The sequence below is a fragment of the Balaenoptera physalus genome (assembly GCF_965194825.1).
Source record: "Balaenoptera physalus genome assembly, chromosome: 20".
NCBI classification, from domain to species: Eukaryota; Metazoa; Chordata; class Mammalia; order Artiodactyla; family Balaenopteridae; genus Balaenoptera; species Balaenoptera physalus.
Window position 1 is genome coordinate 502,200 of NC_138901.1, and position 24,870 is coordinate 527,069.

The window sequence follows — 24,870 nt, forward strand, 5'->3', positions numbered from 1 at the left end:
CTTGGCAACTGGGTGATTGCTTATAAAACAGTTCCAAGGGCAGGGGAGCCCATCGACCAAATGAAGACTCTTCTCCATTCCGACTGCTGAGAAGGTTGCCGGTGCTCAGGGAAACGGCACCGCATGAGGGCCCTGGACGTGGCTGAATACGGCAGGGCGGGAAGACAGGAGGGGGGAGGTCTTCGCAGGAAAGGTCTGAAGGTGGCCGGGAAGATGGCCTCGCGGGGACAGCTCCCTGCGGGGCTCAGGAAGCAGGTGGCTGGAGGAGGGTTTTGCAAAAGGTGATGATTGCAGCCGGGTCGTCTGAGACTTTTTCTTGTTCTCTGCTGACCCCGGGAAACTCTCTGCCTGGTGACTCACGCTCATGGGCCTCAGGGAGACACCAGTGCTCTGTGAAAAGTTAATCCACGCCAACATCAGTGTGGACACACGTGGGCTAAGGTGTTAAATAGGCCGGGTGGCATAGGCCCAGGTCCTTGGAGACTGTCCAAACGTTCCCTCCGTAAGAAGAAGACCGACGACAGTGGTTATAAGCCCAGCGGGCTGGTCAGCACTCCAAGGGCAGGGGGGCAGCTCAGCTAACCGGGCGGCTGCAGGGTGGGTGAGGGACCCCGTGACGAAGGGCAAGAACCCCGGAGGGCGGCAGGGGCGGCGGGGAGAAGGGGGCCAGGACAGGAGAGCGTGTCCGTGGACTTCAGACAGAGGTCAGGACCAGGCTCCTGCGAGGGCAGAAAGCAACGTTTTGTATCGCTGTTTCCCAGCTTTGAAGGTGATGGAAAACACTTTGAAAGGTAGGAGTGAGGGTGGTTTTCTAAGCAGGCAGCATCTGGGAAGGAAGCACAGAGGAGCCAGCCGGTGGGGGGGGGGTGCTGATGGCCCCCCCGACCCACTCCCCCTGCAGCCGTGAGTGTCCTGCAGCCCCGCGTCTGCCCCCGTCCCGGCCTGATGGTCAGGCCCCTCCCTCCGGCAGTGATTAAAGCTCGACAAAGGGACCACTTCCGGCAGGGTGATCCGGCTGCAGAAATCAAAAGCATTGAAGTTGTTAGCAGCCTCTGACCTCGTAATCCCTCTTCTCTGACCCCAGTGATCAATATTCATCACAGCCTTATTTATGATGGACGTGAATAGGAAACTCCCTCAACACCTACTGTTCAGGAATCCCTTAGGAGGATCATGTGACATAGCCAAAGAACAGACTATTATATAGCCATTAAAAATCAAGTTTGTAGGGCTTCCCTGGTGGCGCAGTGGTTGAGAATCTGCCTGCCAATGCAGGGGGCATGGGTTCGAGCCCTGGTCTGGGAAGATCCCACATGCCGCGGAGCTACTGGGCCCGTGAGCCACAGCTACTGAGCCTGCGCGTCTGGAGCCTGTGCTCCGCAACAAGAGAGGCCACGATAGTGAGAGGCCCGCGCACCGCGATGAAGAGTGGCCCCCGCTCGCCGCAACTAGAGAAAGCCCTCGCATAGAAACAAAGACCCAACACGGCCAAGAATTAAAAATTTTAAAAAAAAATAAATAAAAGTTCATGAAATTAGAATTTACAAAGAAAATCAAGTTTTTAATTTAAGGATACAGAAAATGCTCATAGTCTCTAAATATTATTTATTATATATACATATATATTTATTGGATAGCTAAGTAAAAATCAGGACACAAGAATATTTATGGAATATGATCCACTTTGTGAAAAAATAAAATTATATGTGTATACAAGTGAAAAATAAAAAGGTCTACAAGGAGCTATACCGAAGTGTGCACAGTTGTTAGGCCCCTGGGGAAAGATCATGGGTGGTCATTACATTCTTCATTCTTTTCTGTATTGTTTAAAAATGTCTTACTATGAATATATGTATAGTAATACTATAATCAGAAAAAAATAACATTCATTATTATTTTAAGTGAAGGTAAAATATACATAACATAAGATGTACCCTTTTAACCATTTTTAAATGTATAGTTCATTGGCATTCAGTACATTTACGTTGCTGGGCAACCATCACCATCCAAAAAAATAACATTTTTAACTTGAAGGTTTCTGAACAGATTGAAGGAGGGGGCTGGGAGCTAGAATTTTCCAATTTCCACGTGAACGTCTCTCGGCAGTTTCCCGAAATGGACTCAAGCATAAACTAGGGTCTGCTCCACAGAAACATTGAAGCTGACTGCATCATCAGGACTGTTTTGGTTGCAAGTGACAGAAAACCAGGAAAGGGAATGAACTGACTTATGTAGCCGGGCTTATCTGGGCTCAGAGAGGACGGTGGGGACAGGTCCTCAGAGGAAAAGCTGGGAACAGATCCCGGAAGAAGGTACGGACGTTCTTCACCAAGTCAGCAGGTGCTTACCGCACAGAGGTTCGGGAAACACCCTCTCATCATGCACCAGCCCGGCCCCCTGCCGAGGCCGGTGTAACTGTGGCACTGTCTCCCAACTGAGAAGTTTCTTTATGGAGATGAAATTCACGGGACATAAACCATTTTTAAAGTGAACGGTTCAGTGCCTGAAGGTAGTACGTTCACACTGTTGTAAAATCGCCACCTCTATCTAGTTCCAAAACACTTTCATTACCCGACGAGGAAACCCTGGACCCACTAGGCAGTTAGTTCTCACTCCCCCGACCCCTGGCTTCCACCAACTGCTTTCTGTTTCTGTAGAGTTACCTATTCTGGATATTTCATACAAATGGGATCTTACAGTATATAGCCCTTTGTGTCTGGTTTCTTACACTTAGTGTAATGTTCTCAAGCCTCATCCACACTGTAGCATGTGTCAATACTTCATTCCTTTTTATGCAAACATTCTATCGTATCACAATTTGTTTATCCATTTACCCGCTGATGGATATTTGAGTTCTCCCACCTTTTGACTACTGGGAATAGTGTGATTATAAACGTGCGTGTACGTGTATTTGTTTGGACACCTGTTTTCAATTCTATGGGGTACATACCTAGGAGTTGAATTGCTATATCATGGGATAATTCTATGTGTAACTTTTTGAGGAACCGACAGAATTTTCCACAGCGGCTAAACTGTTTTACATTCCCATCAGCAATGGACAAAGGTTCCAATTTCTCCACATCCTTGCTAACACTTGCTATTTTCCTTTTTAAAATTATTATTATTATTCATTATTATTGTACCATAGCCCTCCTAGTGGGTGAGAAGCGTGGCACTGACTTTCAGGATGAGTCTGAGGATGTGGGCAGCGAAGGTGAGAATCAGAGTCTGGAATGGGCAGAGCTGGTCCCAGAAACCCTAGCCATGATGCTTGCCCAGCGACTCTGGCTGTCCTTTCAGAGCAAGCGAAGGTCTGTAGGATTCACCTGGGCTTGGTTCTAGGAAGTGGGACTCCTTCTGGGCATGACAAATTTGCCTCTCAAAAAAAAAAAAAAAAAGGACCTGCTTCAGGTTATCTGGAAGCCTCTAGCTTCTGGAAACCGTGATGGAGAATGACATATCCCTCAGTCATCACTTGTAAAGATCAAAGATTCTACTCACACTTGGGGGAGAAAAAAATCTCCTTCCGTCAGTCATTACCATCTGCTGGCAAATGTCTAAAATTTCCTGGCAGATCTGCTGTCCATTTGTGGGAGAAACTAGGTCAGGATGTGTTTCCTGCCCCTTTTCAAGACAGTGATAATGATGTATGGCCCGCTGGGGTGAAAGGTCAGGGCTGCTCGACCGGCTTGGGGGCTCTGGCCGCTCCAGCAAGCCGCACCTCCGCACACCTGTAACACACCTGTAACTCGGTAATCCCCAGCGGAGTGCACTCACGTGCTCTGGAGCGAGATGGGTCTGAGACTCAGTTCCACGTGTTGGCCATGAAGTGACTTTGGGCAAATTGCTTGATCCCTCTAAGCTCTGGTTTCATCATTTGAAAACCGCACAGATTGCCCAGAACATGCACCTTGAGGGTTTGTGGGGAGAATAAAGGAGACAATGTATTCCAAGGGTTCAGCACGGGGTCTGGCTAAAAGGAGCAAGTTTTATTGTTATTTATGACACGTTCAGCTATAGATTCCTATGGGGAGGGTGTGCTTCTAGACTGTTCATCTTCTAAAGCGCCAGGCGCGTCCCTGAGAGCATGGGAGAGGCCGGCAGGGAGCGAGAGGGCGGCGAGTTCTCTGGGCACCTTGGGCGCACCTGGTACCAAGCAAGCGGGATGGGCCAGGAGCCCTCGCGGGCCCACCAGGTGGGCGCCAACGGCCGGCGCCCCAGGCTGGCTCTGCAGAGGCGTGGGGACAATGCCGGCGCCTGTGGGTCATAGCAGAGCTTCCTGGGCGACACCGGGCGGAAAGGTGCCCATTCCCCCCTCTCCCTGGGGTGTCCTCCACGTGTCCCCCTGTGCCCACCCCCGTTCGAGGCCCCTGCCTTTCGGCCCCGAGATGACAAGCCTTGTTAACTGTCTAGAAAGCTTTAACCCCTAAGCAAACCGGCTGCAGTCCCTCTGCCAGACAGTGAGAGGATGGGGCCAGATCCAGGGTTCTCAGCCGGGGTGGCTTTGCCCCCGACCCCGCGGACATGGAGGCGTTTTCGGCGGTCACGACGGGGGAGAGAAGTGCTCGTGGGAGGCGGCCGGGGAGGCGGCTGAACATCCCGCGGCACGCGGGACAATCACCACCGCGAAGAATATGAACCCCCAAACGTCACGGTGAGACACTCGTCAGGCGGAGAAACCCTCAAATAAATAAAATATCAGATTCACGGGCACCTCCCAACGGGCGGGGCGGGGCGGGCGGCAGCTCTCACCAGAGGTGGGCAGGTTGCTGGGCGACCCTCCAGCCCGGTCGGCTGCGGTGGTCCCGGCTTCCGTCCCGGCAGAACGGACAGGCCTCTGTTTTGCTTCATGCGTTACCTGGTTCGGACGATCAGTTATACAGTCTTCCTATCATTAGGGGCGAGGCAAAAGCCCCTGGACGAGGGGACGGGTTGTGCCCCTTCTGAGTCACGCTGAGCCTGGGGAGGGGGCGGAGCTTCACCGAGACCCCGAAATCCCTCAGGGCCTGTGTGACCAAAAGATCCTGCTGCCTCCTCAAATGATGACTCTGTGTGTTTTCAGCCTAATAACATTTCCCAGCATCTCCTCTCTGGCCTTTAATCTGTCCTCCAAAGTCAGTTTATTGTTTTTGCGCTGCTTTGTTTTGCTATAAATCCTTCCGGCTGCAGCAGTGGGTTTCGCTACTGAGCCCTGGGTAAGGACTTCCGCGGCAAGCCCGGGCGGCAAGATGCTCTCTCAGACCTGCAAAACCCTCTTTGATGCCGAGCTCTTCTCTCCCGACAGCCCCTCCCGGCCCCCGCAGGCCTTGGAAGGTCATCTGAGGTGGCTCGCAGAAGGGTCCCCGGCCAGGACCCAGTGTGTCCTGGGCTCTCACTTAAACCGGCCAGTGGCAGGGAGACTGGAGTTCCCGGGATTGGCTCACACCACGAACACCCATCCCCTGGGGCTCTAGAGGACCCATGGTTACCCCAAATCAGCCCCAAATGGTGTTCTGGTAGCAAAGAGGGGCCCAGCACGGCGATCAGGTAGGCCACGGACATTCAGGGTTCCCCCAGTGAACTGCGAAGTAGCTGCACCAGGTCAAGCACCTGCCCGGCCGGCGCCCCTCAGAGGGGGACTTCCTTTACTCCTCTCTTTGACGACAGGCTGGGCCGAGGTGGCCGAGCTTTGTGTCGGGTGGCTTCCCTCCTCGGCCATGGATGACTGGACCGCCGGTGGGAGCCTGACCCCCAGGAGCCAATCCACGGGCTTGCTGGTGACCAACGACACGGCCTGACCCAGAAGGGCCCCAGGCCAGTGTGGTTGGTTGGAATTCTGAGAAAACAGACAAGCAGAGGGGGCAGAGCACATCCAGAAGCTTACATCCTGGCGCTTCTGTTTGTATACCTCTCTCGAGAGGACAAAATTACAGCGGCGAGCAAAGATGTGCGGTTGCACGGGCGGTGGCCGGGAAGAGGGGAGTATAACGTAGCAAAAGGGAGTTTCTTTCTGGAAGGAACAGCTCTTGATCTTGAACATGGTGGTGGTTATGTGACTCTATACACGCGGTAGGGTTTCATGGTATCACAGGCGCGCGCACACACACACACACACACACACACACACACACACATGCACGCGCACAGCATGTAAAACCTGGTGGGATCTGAATAAGGTCTGTCGTCAGATAATAGTATTTCACTGGCTCGATGTCCTGATTTTGATAATATGCTGCGGTTCTGTAAGACATCATCGTGGGGAGAGAGGGGTGACGGGTATGTGGGCCCTCTGTATTATTTTCGCAAAGTCTTTTGAGCCTTAAATGATTTCAAAATAAAAGGGTTTAGAAAGAAAAAGAGAAGCTGAGATGCCGATGTGAGAGACGGAAAGAATTCACCTCCCAGGACTGCCAGAGACCCCGAGATTTCCAGGCCCTGCTGGGCACACCTGTGTTGATTGCAAACCTAGGCGCCTGAGCAGAGCAAGCTCCTGGCACATAAGTCTTGATGTGCAGTTTTTATTATTTCCTTAGGAAACAAATCCCCACAGCAGAATTGCTGTGCGCAAGCGCATTTTTAAGACTCTCGTTACCTGGTGCCAAATCGCCCTCCAAGAGAACTGTACCGATTTATATGCCATCTGCAGCGTATGAGAGGGCTGGCTTCCCCAAGTCTTGCCAAAATTGGCTTTTAGTCTTTAAAGAAGGCTTAATCTTTGCCAAGTTGATAGATAAAACTTGGTATCTCATTGTTTGTTTGTTTTCCTCCAGGAATTCTAAATTCTTGAACCAGGTTGGACCACATAATTGGATACTTACCTGGAGATTTGGGTTTATTTATCTTTTTATTTATTTATCAGTCACCTTCATGAAGTTGCATTTCAAGGTTAAGCCCCTAACTTGACAAAGGTCACTAAAGAAAGGCCATGTGAAATTTGCTACTGCATTTATTTTTTTAAAAATCCCAAAATATTGTAGAGGACATAATTTCTTATATTGTTCACTCTCTCTTCCATGTAATAAAATCACACCCAAGAATGAATGAAATACTGGTTAAGTGTGTAAAGATATAAAGATTAGAATATTCATCACGGTGTTGTTTATGATAGAAAAAGTTGAGAACCTCCTAAATGTTAGGACATGAGACTGAAAGTAAGTGATGTGTTAGGAGGCATTATAATGCATATGTACAAAATGGAATATTATACAGCTCTTAAAAAACAATACAATTATGTGGAAAGATCTATATTTTGTAGTGGAATCTTTCTTAGTTGATGTCCCCTGAATGACATAACTGAATGACTGAATGGATTAACGGACTTTTTTTTTTTCTCTACAAAACACTAAATAATGCCCATGACATGCTGAACATCTTTTCTCTGTGGAATTGTGTTCTCACTGTGACTTAGCACAAATCAGCCAGCTTACTCCCCAAACATTTGATGCTGCTCTATTGTTTTTTAGTTAAGTAGTTTAAGCAAATGCCTCAGAAACTGAAGATATACGAGTGCAAAGAACAGAATTGTTTCAATGAAGACACAATAGAATGTTTAAGAAGGATAATAAAGATGAGATTTTAAAAACGGCTCTAGAGCTAATTGTGGGCAAGGCTACTATAAAAGACTAGAAAATATTGCAAACATGAAGAAGGACTTTGCACTCAGGTTGCTTTGTGAATATTTTGCTTTTCTTCAAATAACCTCAAATTGGCAATTTTCAGTCAAGCATTATGGGTATAGTTTATGCAAGAAGGAGGCACGGAGAGAGAAGACCTCATCCTTTCTGAATGTTGTGTGTTTACAGGCTCTAAGTTACATAAAATGTTTAAGGAACTTGCATGTCAACGTTTGCCATCCCCATTTTAGACGCCCGGCTTAGGGTCCCGGTAAGTTTGATAAGAGAACTTCACTGTCCCCGTTATGAAAATGTAACAAAATAATTAATAATAATTAAGTGAAATGAGCAAGTTACCAAGCATTTTTTTGTTTTTTTTAATTTTATTTATTTGTTTGTTAATTTATTTATTTTTGGCCACATTGGGTCTTCCTTGCTGCGCACAGGCTTTCTCTAGTTGCGGCGAGCGGGGCCTACTCTTTGTTGTGGTGCGTGGGCTTCTCATTGCGGTGGCTTCTTTTGCTGTGGAGCATGGGCTCTAGGGGTGTGGGCTTCAGTAGTTGTGGCATGCAGGCTCAGTAGTTGCGGCACGCGGGCTCTAGAGCACAGACTCAGTAGTTGTGGCACACGGGCTTAGTTGCTCTGTGGCATGTGGGATCTTCCCGGACCAGGGCTCGAACCCGCATCCCCTTCATTGGCAGGTGGATTCTTAACCACTGTGCCACCAGGGAAGACCCTATCAAGCATTTTAAGTATGACAGTGGTTATCTTGGGATGGGGAGGTTTTCTTTCTCCTATCTGTATTAGCTACAGGAATCAGGTGTTATTTTGGTAAATTTTCCACAAAGTACAAACACCCCCAGAGTATTCTGCTACCCCCGCCCCAAGTCCAACCTTTCCTCCCTGGGCTGCCCTTTGCCAAAGAAATCAGCTCTTCCCCGTTGACAAGGTCTCTGGCCACTAGCTGATGCTGACCCCGCCCGGCCAGCCTTGACTCTCCCTCCCACACGCCCTGCGGGTCACCTGCACTCACTACTTCCATTTGTTTTTGACCTCTGGGAGGTCTCAACACCAGGGCTGTCCTGTGGGGGGAGGGTGACCCCAGAGCCAGCCCCACCTGCCTGCCAGTTTGCTCCTTCCTCTGGGGCTTCTCCAGGTGACAGCCAGCCAGGTGGGGAGGCTGCAAAGGGACCTGCTGGGTTTTGAGAACCGCAGTGCTATTTTTCTCTCTCTACCCACACCCAGACAGCTCAAAAAAAAAAAAAATCAGATGAAGGTGGGAGAGAGGCCTTCCAGAAACAGTTACAGAAGGGCCTCTGGTCTCATAGGCATCAGAGTCAGACGAGAAAAGGAAACTTCCCTTGGTGATGGGGTGGGCTTTGCAGGAAGCCGTAAGGGGAGAAGGCCCCCGGGAAGGTCCGGCACACCCCAGCCAGGTTGCCTCTTTGGTGGCCTAAGTGTTCAAGGTCAGAAAGGACAGAGAAACCTCGCTCTGATGCTTAGGAGTTATAGAACTGGAAACCAGTTAATTAACCTGGGTGTCAGTTTCCCCATCTGTGAGGTGTGAACAACGGCTTCTATTTTGCAGACATGCCATGAGGATTAAACGAGATGATTACGTGGGAATTATGCAGCGAGCACGGGATACGAGTCAGTCCTTCCTCTCCCACCTGTTTACTGATTTCCGTGTGGTTTTGACCCCTCCCACCCATCCTTTCCTCCATCAGACCATAGCCTCCTGCCCCCTCCTCCAGGAAGGCCCCCCAGCGTGGCTCACATCTGTGCTCTTCCATTTGGCTGGGTTTGCCTGGTGTTGCTCACCCGGGAATTGTTCTTTAATCTCTCTGGACTTCGCTTTCCTCTTCTGTAAGATGGGCACAGTAGATAGGACCCACCTCAAGGAGTCATTGTGGGCTTTAAAAAATGCACTTAAGGTACCCAGAAGAGTGCCTGGCATGCTTTTGGTACTCACTCAGTGTGTGTGTGTGTGTGTGTGTGTATCATCTGCATTGTACATTTATTTTTTTGCCTTTTCCCTCCATCTGTTGAGTCCACCACTAGCTCTTTCTGTTCTTTAGAACCAAATTGTATTTACCCCTCTCCTGCCTAGAATAGGCCTCTCTGCAATGTATTTATTGAATTGGCTTTTTAAAAAAAGCATCTCAGGAAGACATCCTGTTCTGCTTTCTTAGAGCCAAAGCACTGCTTGCACACTCCCCGCAGGCTCAGCTCTGCTCCCCGCCCATGATGTGGGCTGTCGCCTTTGCCCGTGTGTGCTAGCATTTCAGCTGAATCATGATTTCACCCCAGAGCACACACAACAGGCTGGAGAAGAGAAAGCTCAGGGCCGACAACAATCGCCCAAGTGTAACCGCAGCAGCTGGTGCCTCTAGGTGCCGGCTGATGGCACAGACTGACAGCTCGGGTTTCCTTGGCTCGTGAACAGCATTGAGAGCTGACCCTGAATTAATTCTCGGGCGCACGTCTTGCCTCCTTAATCAGCCTGCGAACACCTCGAGCGCACGGGCCATGAAATGGTTATGCTTTGGGTCACAACTCGCCAGGCTCAGAGCAGTCTTGGCATCCATTCACTCATTTATTCATGCAACAAACATTTTTTGGAGCCCCTACTATGTGTGAAGGACTGTTCTAGGTGCTGGGATCCAGCAGCGAACGGGATGGACCAGCTCGGTTTTCTTGTAGAGCTTATATTCTGATGGGAAAGGGCACACACACACACACACACACACACACACACACACACACAGACACACACACACACCCAGGAGTGAATAATCAAGCCAGCACTTTTCTGAGCTCACCTCCCACCCATTGAATTCATGTGCCACGAGCCAGATTGTATGAGGCTGGTGGGTAGTGGGAAAGTTTGCGCTTATTCTAAGGGTCATGGGAAGCCACTGGAGGGCTTTAAGCAGGGAAGGGACCTGCTCAGACAAGGTCACGCTGGCTGATGCACAGAGGGCCATGGGGCGGGCGTCAAGGGCGGCCTCAGGGGCCGGGCGGGGAGACCGGCGGACATGGTGGAAGTGGACGGCCTGCGGGCCTGTTTCAGAGCGAGGGTCTCAGCAGCAGCCCTGCTGCCATTTGGGGCTGGATCATCCTCTGCTGTGAGGGCTGCCCTGTGTGTTGTAGAACGTTTAGTACCGTCCCTGGCCTTTGCCTTTTACCTACTAGACGCCAGTAGCCCCTCTCTCCAGCTGTGGCAACCAAAAATGTCTCAAGACATCGCCAAACGTCTGCCCAGGGGGCAGAATTGCCCCCAGTAGCGAACCACGGCTTTAGGGTGGACCCAGCAGGTCTTGCTGGTGGACTGGATGTAAGTGGGCAGAGCTGGCCACAGGCTGGTACTGGACGCAGGACAATCGGAGAAGCCCCGGCCACCGCAAGGCGCGCTGCCCACCGTTTCAGGGCAGGGACAGAGGGGCAGAGGGACGGGAGCCTCCGCAGCCAGAGCGACACAGGCTCGGGTTCCCCCGCGTGTTACGCTTTCACTCTGTCTCTTTCAACAGCCGTTCGCTGCTCAGCGCCGGCGTGGGCACCCTCCCTCCCTCCCCCCCTCTCCAGCCTCCCGCGCAGAGCAGGACGGGGGGCGGCTGAGCCCGGGGTGCCTCAAGGCTGGTCAGTGCCCCTCAGTCTCCCCCCTCGCGGCTCAGCCGCCCCTTCTCGCGAGGACCCGAGTCCTGTTTACAGAACATCCCTCTTGTTGGGCACACGCCCCCTCAGCCCTGCTCCTGGAGGCCGAGGTTGGCTCAGTGATGACCTTCCCACCGCGGACCCCCGATCGGCTGGCACGCGGCCCCGTTTCTCAAAAAGGACGGAAGGAGAGAGGAAGCCGTGCTCTCGCTGCAGCCCCGGCCCGGCTTGGTCTTGGGGGCCTCGCGCCGGGGCTCCCGCCGGGTCGTGGGTGCTGGCGTCCGTCGCGGGAGGCGCTCCACACGGACCCTCGGCCCGACGGGGCCGCGCCGTCACGAGCAGCGCCTTTTGCACGCGAGGAAACTGAGGCCCCCGGAGACACAAACAACTCGGCCCCGATCGAGCAGCTACCACTGGGGGGGGGCGGGGGCCAGCAGGAGGGCTGCAGAGCTTCGCTCTCAACCGCCCCCTGGGCTGCCTCTCGGGGGGTGGGAGACGCAGGGTGAAGGGGGGGAGAAGCTCACGGGCGTGCATGCACCGGAGGAGGTGGGCACGGGCGCCAGGCCCACGCGAGGACGGGGCACGAGGGGGATGGGGAGGGGGCACGAGGGGAGGGGAGGAGCCACGGGGGGACGGGGAGGAGCCACAAGGGGGAGGGGAGGAGCCACGGGGGCCACGTCAAGCTGAGCGACCCTCCGAGTTGGCTCAGCCGTGAGCTGCCAGCCCAGCCAGGGCCCCACCTGGGTGGTAGGTACCAGCTGTGTGTGTCTGGGGGGCCGGGGACAGGCTTCCCGGGCAGCCGGGAGCCGCGATCTCGAGCTTAATGAAGCATCAAGTCCTGACCTCCTGGTGTTCAGGCCGCCCCCTAGGCCCCCGTGGCGCCAGGAGGCCCTGCGCACCTGACCGTGCTGGGCCGCGGGGTCGCCCCGCGGGGTGAGTCGCGGTGGGCCGAGCCGGGCCCTCGCTGTGGCCAGCTGCCGAGGGTGCCGCTCCGCTCCGTGCCGGACGCACGCGCTCCGTCCCGCATCGCAGTCAGCGGGAAGGAGAGCCCGGGGCTGAGCCTGACGCACGGAAAATAAAACAGCACGTGGTGGGAGGAGGGCAGGCTGAAGAGCCATTCTAAGCCGCCCCTCACGTGGCCTCTTTGCCAGGCAGCGGGGGAGTGGCCACGGGCCGCACGTGCCTGTGCGAGCAACCAGCCCCGAGCGAAGCTCAGGGCCAGCCCGGGAGCCGGCGACCACTCGCCGCTCCCAGGGCCCTAAACGTGCTCCTTGCTGTTCCGCATCTAAACCGGCAGTGGCAAGATCCTGACCTTTCGGGAGATGCAGGGGGACCACAGCAGCTTGGGGACGGGACGTTAGCCCCGTGGACACTGGCACTTGGGTCATCTAGTGAACGGGCTGGGGCAAGACCTTGAGGAAGGGACCACAGGGCAGAGCAGGTCGGGAGGGGGCGGGATCGGATGACCCCGAGAGCGTGCGTGGGGAGCAGCCCCCCAAAAGGAGGTGAGCGAGCAAGCCGAGACGGCCGTGGCTTTCAGAAGCAGTGTTTCGTTTCGTTTTGTTTTCTTGGTCTTTAATTCTTTTTGAGGCTAATCTCCTCAAGAGTGTTGAGTGTTAAAACACTGGGTATTTTGGAAGGCTCCCTGGTTCACATGTGAAAATTTCCCCCTGTTCTTCACCCGTGAGTCAGTCCAGGGTGAAGGCTGCTGACACTGAACGTGGGGAATCCTGAAGCTGAAGGCGCCGTGCAGCCCACAGGAAGCGTGGGAAGTGTCTGCTCCTGGAGAAAAAGTCCCAAGATCTGAACTCCTTCTGCAGCCCTTCTTCCAGGGTGGGTCTCTGTCTTGGGACGACACCCTCACCAGCTGCTGCGTGTCCCGTGCGGTTCCGGGGTGCAGGGACCTGGCAGGCGGGGGCCACGCCAACCTTACCGCCCGCACTGTTCCCCAGCTGGCACAAGCCCTGGCCTCCGTAAATGAAAGACTAAATGACCTGCCACTATTTTTATCCCTGTTAACTGTTTGGGTTTCAATTCAAAGCAGGAAGTATTTTAGGAAATAAAGACAGTGACCCTAAATGGAGAGGCACACACGACACAGGTGAAAAGACAGGAGCGTCCACAGGGTGCACCCAGACTCAAATGCCACACCTGCCAGGTGAACACGATGAAAAATAACTGTGATGCCACAGAGGGATGCAAATGAGACCGAGGACACGAAGGAATGATCATTGTCTTTATTCATACACACTTGCTTCCAAACTACAGTTAATGTATCTAACAAAGCGTATCATGCAAACAAAGATTGGAGGTTATATGAATTAGAGCAATGCAGTAATTTGTACATCCATTTCACCTGCGATAAACCAAATGTGATCTGACAGCTGAATGGCCTCTACGCTTTGCCAGCAGGTGCTTGACAGAAGGGAAAACTGCAACCTCCATCTCTTCCTCTTCCTCCTCCATACAAATTTGGGGTCTGATATAGGATCCTTTTCAAGAATGCTTTAGACACAGCTTGTCCTTCAGCCCACCCTTCCCCCAAATTCATGTAGCAAAGCAGTGATTCCAAATGTTTCTGACCATCTACAAAAGACATTCAAAAAGACCCTAATAGAAGAGATATGAGGTGAATTTTTAGACTCAAAAGGATAACAGCCTTCATGGATGATTTTGAATAGTCCACTAATCCCCTCAAGAAAAGAATCACACTTTTCCAGGAAGAGTATCAACAAGAATCTACCAACAATCACAGGAATAAATACTCCTAAAGTGAAGCAGAGGGGACAAAGACAGAGCTGCCTAATCAGAAAATGCAAAGCCACCTTTTGTCTTATTTTAGAAACAAAGGTTCTTATAAAGTAGCCTTGACAAGTAGGGTCCCGTCCACTCACGAGAGATGATGCCAATGGGCACATTTGCTGCTTCTTTCTTGGGGATGTCGGGGTAGTTCTGAGTCGCCCAGGGACCAAGTTCTCACAGGGCATCACTGAACTTTCACCATATACACGAGACCTGGGGGCCCGTGGGGACGGGAGACAGAGCTGAGGAGGCGCCTCCCACCCCCATGCCAAAAGGTGGTCACAGAGCCTCACAGAGCAAGGAAACGGGCCCCAGGGTCGCAGAGCCTCGCAGGGAAAGAAACGGGAAAGCTATTCTAGAGCTCCATCTGGAAAGGCGACAATAAAGCCATCTCTCCCGTGGTCCAAAAGTTTCTAGACTTAAGACAGTTGTCCCCAGTGTCTCATTAAAAACACGGAGGGCATCATTCTGCTAACACGTTCCACCTGGACTCCCAGCCAGTCATTGTCATGAGGACCCCATACCCCACTGGCTGGGAAAATCCTGCAGGGGGGCTGCAGGACGGGGGCGCTCTAGCCGACCCCAGCTGAGTCCTCCTACAGGCTCCATGTGATTGCAATCTTATGAAATTGTCAGTAGTTTTATTTTAAAAACTCATTACTAAGGAAGAATTGAGTTAATCAAGTTCTCTATAAAAAAGTACAAATAGCCCAGTATATTCAGATGTTCTGTTGGAATTAACAGATTAATTTCTTCCATAAGGTTTCAGAAAAGTCTTGGAACCTGTGGGCCTTAGTGTGGGTCATTTGAAGGCTGTTTGATGACAGAGCTAGACCTACACAGCTATTAACTGGCAGCCGATCACACAGGTCAGAGGCACTGGGGACCTAGTCATTCCACTCTGAACCCTCCCGACGGGCCCCTGACGTGACGGGATTAACAGAGCTGCGGTCAACACCATTTCTACATGGCTGCCTCCACCCACGCGTAACTCAGGGAACCTTTCTCACAACAGAAATACACAGCATTCCCTAGATTTGCTGCATCAGCCCAGACGGAAAATGACAGAAATGTTGACAGTCAGTATGTTTCATAAAATGTAACCCAAGTAACCCAAGGAAAAGGTTTTAGAAATATTTCCCAACACTCCCTGTCAAATTAGGGTGTGGTCACTAACAGCCAGAATGCCTTCTGCTTCCGTGGCTGTCAGGCCCTCGCTGTTGCCGTGGCCCTGAGTCTCCGTCTCTGGGTCCCTGGCCCGCGTCAGGCTCACGATCATGACTGTTTAGCACTGCCCCTGCTGGGCTTAAAGAAGCAGGAAATGGTACAGGAAATAGGCGACTTCCTAAGACCAAGGTGAGAAGAGGACTGTCAGATGGTGCTTCCTTTCTGAGGCTTTTAAAAACATAAGACCCTCACTTCGTCCTCCCCTTCAGTACTGAGAAAACAAATGCAGCAAAACACTCCAATTCCGCCTGCTCCGGGGAATCGGGGAGGTGGGGGGGGACCTGCAGTGTTAAGTTTTCTTGCTCTGTCCCCGCTCCCCCCCCCGACCCCCAGCTACAGGAAGTCACAGGGGAAAAGTGGGTGCGAACCCACCTGCCGGATGCTTCGGCCCCGCCCAGAGAACCGGGAGCCCCGTCAAGGGGGCAGGAAGGCTGCTGCTGGCGCTTGGGAGGTGCTCGCGGAGGAGGACCAGCACCCGCATCCGACACCGCCCGACGGCTGGGCCTCCGGGAACTGCAGCTCCCGCCCCGGACGCCCTCGCCTCCCCTCCCTCCTGGCTTCCTCCTACTGCAAGCGTCCGCCAGCCCTTCCGCACTCAAACCCGCTCTTCCCTAAACTCCCTGCCGACCACGGCTAAGGACCACGGCTCAGAGGGGCTCGACAGTCGTTCGCCGAATCGCATTAATCCGGGTCCTCACGCTCTCCCAGCTGACCATCTCAGACCAAGCTTCCGGAGATCTCTTAACCCTCTGGCTTCCTCCCCAAATCCTAGTAAGAAAGCCTAACCATCTCTGAAGACACGACAAGGCAGAGATTTTGCATGAACGTGAACAAAATAGGAGTAGACGTGATGAAAAGCCATCGCTCGGTTCCCGGGGTCTCCTATCGACCTTCTGAATCGTTCCAGCCTCCAGCGAACCCCCCATTAACCTCTGCAGGCTGCACACCCCGGATTCTTCCTTCGAACCAAGCCCCTCGTGGGTCTGAACGAGATGCCAAGAGGAGGGCCGCCCGCCCACTGGCCGCAGCCTCGGAGGGACGTCCCGCCTCCCAGGGGAAGGTCAGGGGACCAACCTGAACGGCCTCTGGCGTCACAGTGTCTGGCGGGGACCCAGCTCGTGCTGGATTCCCCTGCGGACCTGGACCTCCACGGGCCCCGGCGACACAGGCCGTGCCTGGGGCTGGCCCTTCCCGGGTCCCTCAGTGACTTGGCCCTTCAGGGCCTCCTCGTTACCCCAGCCCCTTTGAAACGGCAGCCCCTCCCCTGCGGCTTTATTTTACGTGACCTCCACGAAGGGGGATAAAGCCACAGACCTTCATCGATCCGTTCTGCTAACGGTTACCAGCATAACGCGTGCTTTCAGCAGCACCGTCTCGGCTTGCTCAGATTTTTTAAAAGCATTAGCTTCTATCTCCATTCGGGACATGGCAACATACCAACACGCCCCATCACGGTAACACTTCGCTGGCACCGGAGTTTTTCCTGTTTTCCCCCAAGTTTGTCCTCAAGCCTGCAGTCGCTCACGCAGCGTACAGGGCCCCCCAGACACGGTATTTCCTTTAGAACTTTGCCACACACTCAGAAAGGATAAAAACCAGCTGGGATGTTTCCTAGAGAAAGAGGAATAGTTTGGAAATGTGTCGGATGTGTGAAGGGCCGCGTGACCTGCCTGGGGCTTAGCGCGAGCAGGCAGCGAGGGTCTCGGGAACACGTGGTTCAACCCCGTGGGCTCCCTTCTGGGACTTTGCTCACCTCCGGGGCTTCGCTGGGGACCTGTCGTCCTGCTGTTGCGCCCTTCCGGGGCAGGGGACCGGCTCTTCTGCTTCTTAGGCTCTTTCTGTACTTGGGTCCCTTTTCTAGCAGACCAAACGAGGTGCACCTGGGGAAGGTGTGGCCCCCACACGTGCACGGACCCATGGGGCCACAGCTCCGCAGCCAGGGCCCCCCTGGAGCCCTTCAGTCTACGGTCCGTAAAAGGTGGCGGAAGAATTTGCTCTTTTCTGTTCTAACCTGTTCCCTACCCCATCTCTTCCTCCAGTCAAGGGTTCCCAGGATGGCCGAGGCCTCTCATCCCTAAGACCCCTCAGTGGTTGTGTGGCAGCTGAAAATCAGGCAAAGAGCCAGAGAGTAAAAATGAGAAGACGCCTCGCTGGGACACGCTTCTGGGGAACAAGGGGGAAGAGAGCAGCCCCCTGTAAGGACTGACAACCGTGTCCCTCGTAAACGTTCTTTCTGCTGTTGCTGACCAGCTCCCCCGAGGACCCCGCGCTGTGATGCTGTGTCCCACGGAAGCGCTCCTTGCAGGAGAGGGAAGGCCGCTTCTAGCAACATCTGGGAGAGCCTCTGCAGCCTTCCCAGAGCGTCTGCTGACAGCTCCAGGGCCTGGCTGTGCCTCACCACGTCCGCACGTGCGGGAGCGGACGGCGGGGCGTGCCGGGGACGGTGAGACGGACAGCACGCTTCCGGGGCATCCACACACCGTGTCAGGAAGGGTATCCTCCCGTCCCTCCTGCCCCGAGTCTCCAACAGCAACAAGGCTGAAGGGAAGAACTAAGCGAACAAAGTGCAGCCCGGGGGCCGTGACGACACCACATCTGCACGAACGTACTGGGGGCACGGGAGCCGAACATGTCCTGCTACCACAGGAGGAAGCGTGATGAAGGCGACAGGGCTCAGAGGCTAAGAGGGAGTCTCGCCTCGACAGTAACCCCCCCCGACGAAACTTCTGTTTGCAGGTGGAAACAAATATTTTTATGTATATGTGTATGTAAGCCTAATTGATCATGCAAAGTAGCCATTCACCTTCGAAATTAGATCTACTGCAATAAAAAATCAGTACGCCCGACCCAGTGCCAATGCAGGGTACGCACCGAGTCGGGGTGGGGAAGAGGAAGCACAGCGGCACAGAAGAAAGCTAACACTTAGTCATGAAAGCAGACTAGAAACCAGAGCCTTCACAAATACAGCACAGTTGTGTCTCATAAAATTATTATAATACTCTTTGTACTTGATACGATTATATCAATAACATAGCTTCACTTGTTATTAAGGTTTATTCTAAACATGCAAAATTCATTGCATGATGCCTTTGCAAAACATATTAAAATCCTTCTAGCAATAAAACCTCTTTGAGCTGATACGTATCCAGGTTTCCTGTTCTACAGCTTCAGGTGTGTCATTCAACATGAACTGGAAATGGGGGACCAAAACTGTATTGTTCATCCCAAGAGGATGTCGAGGGCTGGAGACGTGAGGGAAATCAATTCTAGGGGCTGAAGTTAGAGTCAACACTTGGATTAACTTACTGTACATCGTACTCTCATAAACACCGCAGCCTATTAAATAAATAAGTACAAAAGGGGTGGGAGGTGTACGCTTCGGCTTCTTAGGAAGTAGGCAGCGAAGTATCGGTGTGAGGGGGGTTGGCTAACAACACTTGTGAGTAGTGGCATGATCGCTGATGGCACCCTGGATCCAGAATAATCTCCCAGAGATTAAAATGAACGTCACACGCACACTGATCTACCCTTGATCTGAAATGATTTCACGTGCTCATTTAGCGGAGTCCTTAGAAGATTTGGCCTCTTAAAAAGAAATGCAAGTATCAAGACAGTTATCAGCCAAGTAGGGTACAAGATGACAGATGCCCCCAACACTCATCTGAGGCTTTCTTCCTCTCTCTGTTTGAACTGGTAACCGCTGGACCGTTACTGTGAGTGGGTTACGAGTGTCAGCATCTGGGAACAGTGAGCTTGCAGACGGGACTAGATTCCTCCCGGCCTCTTGGGCTCTAGGGACCGTGTCCATCGAGGCAGAGAACACAAGCAGCGGGTTTTCTGAAGCCCCAATCCCACCGCCCCCAGGTCCCGCCTTGCTCACTCTCTGGGCTCCCCGTTCTTTTACTCCAAAGATGTCTTGGGTGGAGATGTTTCCGGCCCCCTGGACTGGGGCGGGTTCCTTTGAACATGTCTGGTTGGGGGATCCGGATGGTGAAAATCAACAGAGCATTTGGAAAACATGTCAAATTGTACCAAAAAAAAAAAAAGGGGGCAGAGTCTGTTTGCCTTCCAGGAAGGGTTAACCTACCGCCAGATGTGACCTCTACACAATTAAACTGGATGCTGTACATGACATCGTCTGCCGCCAAGGTGACGCTCTTGGTCGTGAGAGACTCTGAACAGCTGATCACGTGTGGACTAATAACCCTACGGTTTTCAGGCCTCCACCTGGAAGCAAGGCGGTGGCCTTCAAACTTTAGGGCTGAGGATCATTTCCCAGGGCTGGGGGCAGGGGCGGGGCTGGGGAGGCGCCTGCCCTCGGCGCTGAGGTTCATACTGTGCTCTGTACGGTGGGGTGCACGAACTGGGGGTTGACATACGAGAACCCTTCAAAATCAGACTGGTCGATGTTGGCGATGACCAGCTGGTCGGGCGGCGTTAAGACGGGCTGCCCTCGCGTGAAGAACTTGTCAAAGTTCTCTGCTCCTTTGCCGCACTGCGGAGAGAAAAGAGAAAGGAGGAGAGGTCAGTAGCCATTACGGAGCCAGGCAGCGGCTCTCTGGGCCGCTGCGGGGAGGAGCGTGGCCGGGGGCGTCGGGGCTGCCTAGGCGGGAGGAGTTCCGGAGGATTTGCAGGCCGATGGGATTCGCAAGCCAGGCGGACCGAACAATCAGAGAGAGCCACTCAGCTGTAAACCATCCGGCAGCCTCGGGGCGGACACCCCAGGCGGGAGGGCCGTGCTGCCGGGAAGGCGACAGCGACGATGGCCTCTTTTCTCTCTCGTCCCGTCACAGAGCCACGAGCACGAGGCCGCAGGCACGGGGCCAGCGGGCACACGTCCACGCTGAACGGCCGGGACGTGGGTGGAAATGAGGGCAGTGACCCCTGAACTGAGAGGCTGGAATACTGTCCCACGTCTGCTTCTTTGCAAGTGTATCTGTAATACAGTAAAAGCTGTGTTATTCTTGTCTTCCAACTGGGAGGTTCTAGAATATCTCAGCCCCGAAATTAATCTCCAACCAGGAAGGGGTCGGCGTAGTGGCGAGGCTGGGCCGTTCTTTCCTGGGCTTGGCGGTCTAGGTACGTCTGGTCAACCAGCAGACAGGTCGCCGTGGCACACGTCACCGGTGGCTTCGGTCTGGACGAGGTTTGTGCTGGTGCCCCGAGAAGGCAAAGTCTCCGTCCTGGACACTCATTCCTCCCCCCTGGGTCCACCAGGGCACCTCGTGAAGATGGGCTGCGGGCAGAGCTGCCCTGGCGGGGGGCGGTCTGGAAACCCGGCCGCTTAAGCAGCACTGCTTTGGGAGCCTGACCCCGAATACGAGGAAGGGGTGTCCCGTTCGCTTTCCCAGCCACCGGAAGGCTGTGGCATGTTGGGGTCCCAGGATCCCAGGTGACTCTGAGACAGAGTGCTGGGAGGTGTTCTGGTGACACAGTGACCCATCTCCTCCTCCATCCCCGGCCGGTACTACGAGGCAGCGTGAAACAATCCTGAGCTAGCCGAAGGCGTCCTTGCACCTTTACCAGAGCACGGCTCTAGGCAGACTGCGAAGAGGGGTCCACCCCTTCTCCTCATCTGTAAAACGGGGAGAATAGCTGGGCCCCCTCCTGGGCTGCCACGAGGGTTGAACGTACAGTGTTTCACACAGAGCCCAGCACGTGCGGGAGCGCACGACACCTACTGCTGCTCTGTTTGTAATGGCAGCTGAGTCTCGGGCTGCGCTTTCTCACCTCCTCTGTCACATCCCTTCCCCATCTTCTAGAAGCTCTCCTCGAGAATCTAGCTTCGTTATACTTTCCCCACCCTCTTATCAAATAATCTGTCTCGGTGGAAAGCACGCCATAAATTCAAGGTAAGGTCTTCCTAGCTGATGCCTTTCCTTTCTGGGGTGTTTTTTTTTTTTTTTTAATTAATTAATTAATTAATTAATTTATTTTTGGCTGTGTTGGGTCTTCGCTTCTGTGCGAGGGCTTTCTCTAGTTGCGGCAAGCGGGGGCCGCTCCTCATCGCGGTGCGCGGGCCTCTCACTATCGCGGCCTCTCTTGTTGCGGAGCACAGGCTCCAGACGCGCAGGCTCAGTAGTTGTGGCTCACGGGCCTATTTGCTCTGCGGCATGTGGGATCTTCCCAGACCAGGGCTCGAACCCGTGTCCCCTGCGTTGGCAGGCAGATTCTCAACCACTGCGCCACCAGGGAAGCCCTCTGGGGTGGTTTTTATTTTCGTAAGCGACCACCTGCTTTTTAACTGGAGGCGAGTTCAGAGCAGTGACTGCTGGGTGGGTACGCGGGGGAACGAGTTGGGGGATTGTCTGGGGCCCCTCCAGTCACTCTGCAGGGGTCACGCTGTTGGTCCCGCTCGTCCCTCGGGTCCTGCCGCCTGCACGTGGGACGGTGGGGCTTTCCCTTCACATTCCGCCTTTCCAAGGAGCACAAAGGTCAGCAGAAGCAGGGCCTGCGGCCTGCACCCCCTACAGGCACAGGCCACCGTGAAGCAGTCAAGGGACTCTTCAAGGAGGAAGGGCACGATGTTTCTCCCCAAGAACTAAGCAAGGCTCTGCACTTGATACATCAGTGAAACCAACCGACGTCCACAGAGCACCACACTCAGACCCCGCGGTGAAGACGACACCAGCGGAAGAAAGAGCCCTGCTTTGGAGACACCAGTGGCTCTCAACCAGGGAAGGTCTTGCCCCCGCCCTGCGGACATCTGGCAACGTCTGAGCTCCTTTTTGGTTGTCATGACTGGGATGGGTAACCACAAAGAGGCGGTGGCCCCGAGATCCACAGGGCTGCGGCTGAGGAACCTGGAATATTCCGACTGCGAAGCAAGGCTCAGTGCGTCCCAAGGTCAGCGTGAGGGCAAAAGTGGAGGCCACACGAGGAAACCAGGCAAAACAGCCAGATCTGAGAGCAGAGAACGGAGAAGCTGCAGAAGCGCAAGGCAGAAGTCCCGTACGCAAGTGTCACAGCCTCGGTGGACTTGGCTTTGAGTGGAACACCCTTCGGGACGCCGAGCAATCAACGCCCATTGCCTGGAAGGTTTCAAGCAAATCTACTGCGGGTGCTTCCAGCAGCTGGGACGTGTGCTTCCTCAAATAGAGGTTACTTCCTTCATTGATTCCTGATAGTCGCTAACTACGCAAAGAGGAGCGAGAAGGAATTTCTGGGGAAAAAATAAAAGCAGGTGACGTCCCTAAGAGGAAGAGGAAGGCGAGCCATGGTGAACTCTCTCTCCGCTAGCTGGAGACCCGTCCCTCCAGCTCCAGGTCGGTCCATCTGTCCTGTGAACAGATCACACAGCCTCTGTGCAACCACAAGGCTCAAAGGAAAGACTGACACTTTCCCCTGAGCCCCTTCTGCAGAGTACTCACAGATCACCTTCCAACGGGAATCTCTCAAAGCCAGGGCTTCACCGCCAAAGAAAAATAAAAAACAAGGTAAACAGAGAGATCCCAAGGTCTCGGAAGGGGGACCACGTGACCATCAACACGGAGGAGACTGGGGATGGGCATGAAGCTTGAGGACGTTAAGTTCTAAAGCCGCGTCCAGAGGCGGCGCCTCCTAAAGGGCAGCGCAGCTTGCGAAGCCCAGGATGGCGACGCACGGACGGAAATCCTCGGCGTGTAAGCTGCGGGCCGTGACCATGCTGCTGGCGGGGGCCGAGGGGGATGGCGGAGACCAGGTCAACCCAACCCCGAGCGGGCAGGCGGAGGCAAAGAATGAAAGCTCCGTGACTATGAGTGGGTCTCGGCAAGCCGTGCGGGGAAGGGTCTGGAAGAGCTGAAGGCGGGGTCTGAGGATGAGCTGAGATCCAAGGCTCAGAAGGATACTTTACCCCGAGGGAGATCCCACCGGACAGAAGACACTCCCCCCAAGGGGCGGGGGGACCTCGGCTGGTTTTACCACCGGTTTGGCTCGATGAGAATTAGCACTTGCTTTAAAAATGAGCGCTCCACAACTCAGCGAAGTCAGACCAGAAATAGACAGCCTCCTTTAGGTCAAACTGGAGAAGATCTTGAACTGCTTGTCTATCAAGACGTTTGTGCAAAAAATGCAACTGTCCTCATACCACCACCCACGCCACCACCACCCACTGAACGGGATAATGAAACTCAGGGCCCTTTGGATCCCTGGGGAAAAGACAAACAACGGCTTTAATCAGCTATCGTCATTTACGGTAGAGAAGAGTCTTCTGGCCACCTGGGAGCCGGTCTCACCGGGGCCATCAGCTGGCGGGGAATGGGCCTCGGGCGCCACCTTGGATCTGAGAGGCAGCCAGAAGAGGCCCGGGGACTGAATGGGGGGCGCGGGGGACAACAGGCAGGCTGGGGTGTCCCCGGCCTCAGGGCTCTCGGCCACCTGAGGACACAGGTGAAGGCAGCACTCGCTAGCTGTGAGCAGGACCCCATGGCTGGGTGTGCGCTGCCCCAGCTCCGAACGCCACCCACACCTTTTGCCAACTGAAGCTGCCAGGACGCCCGCGGGACGTGAGGTCCCCACGACTGGCTGGGACAAGATCGGGGGGGAGGGCGGAGGAAGTGGCCCAAGCACGGCTGGGCCAGCACGTGCGCCCAGACCGGGCGACCTCCATGTTCGCGGTGACGCACTTGACAGCAGGGGAAGGCGGGGGGTACGGTGGGGCTGAAGCACCCGACCAGAGGCCGGGAGCCCAGGTCGGCTCGGGCAGCGCACGTGCCTCTCTGTACAGACAGACGGGGACGCGAACACCCACCTCCCACGGCTGTTGTGAGGTCAGAGGGACGGCATGTGTGCGACCCTTTCTAGATGACCAGGCCTGGTACAGACCTACGACGCCACACGCAGCACAAGTGCCCGGCGTGGAGACGGCCACTGATTACAGGCGGAGGACGAATGGAACACTATTAACGGTCTATCTCCTGCCTCAGCTCTGGATTCAGGACTTCACTCCTCTGTTCTTTGGACGCTCCCACCCATTCGGTGAAATCATCGATGAGTAAAATGAATCCAGGAGAAATCGGGATGGCAGACGTGTGGCAAAGCCCCGGGCGGGATATGGGATGCTCTGCTCCCCACCCGGAGCCCCGCGTGGCGCACGGCCGGTCGGCTCACAGCCTCCGCATCTTTGCGGGGCGCCGTGGGGAAGGGACGGAGCCTGAGCCGGGCTGTGGGCCTCCGGCTGTGACGCTTACCTGGCAGAGGCCACCGAGAGTGCACCACACATGTGCTGGCCTCAAGCCCGTCCCGTCCACCTTGCTGTCTCGGTGACGTAGAAATTAACCTCATGGTCACCGGCGCGGGACTTAGGGTGAGTGTGAGTAGCTCGAACACGCTGCCGTTAGAGCAGAACTCCAGACCGAACCCGGAAGAGCACGAAGGGTGCAGAACGAAGCCAGAGTAAAGGTGTGCAGCGCAACGAAGGAGAGAGGAAGCTTCTCAGGGTGGGGGCCGTCCCCGCGTCCCGAGCCCCGGGCTGGGGAGCTGACCTCGGCCCCGCGCTGTGGCCCCCGTGGAGGGTGGTAAGCACACGACCCGCGATGGGCTCGGCTCCCGGACCCTTCATGGCGTTAAACCCGCGGCAGAAAGGAGCGGGCGCCTCCTGGGAGGTCACGTCCAC

The 24,870-nt window shown here is 54.3% G+C and overlaps 1 protein-coding gene across 3 annotated transcripts in view; it reads right to left on the reverse strand.

Moving 5' to 3' along the window:
* Nucleotides 1-13,468: 13,468 nt before the first annotated feature.
* Nucleotides 13,469-24,870, reverse strand: part of PRKCA (protein kinase C alpha) — a 368,584-nt gene continuing 357,182 nt past the window's right edge. For all 3 annotated transcript variants that reach the window (XM_082441894.1, XM_082441892.1, XM_082441893.1), the window contains one exon: nucleotides 13,469-19,770. In XM_082441894.1, the coding sequence (XP_082298020.1) occupies nucleotides 19,606-19,770 (165 nt within the window). In that variant the 3' untranslated portion in view covers nucleotides 13,469-19,605. The remainder of the gene's footprint in view (nucleotides 19,771-24,870) is intronic.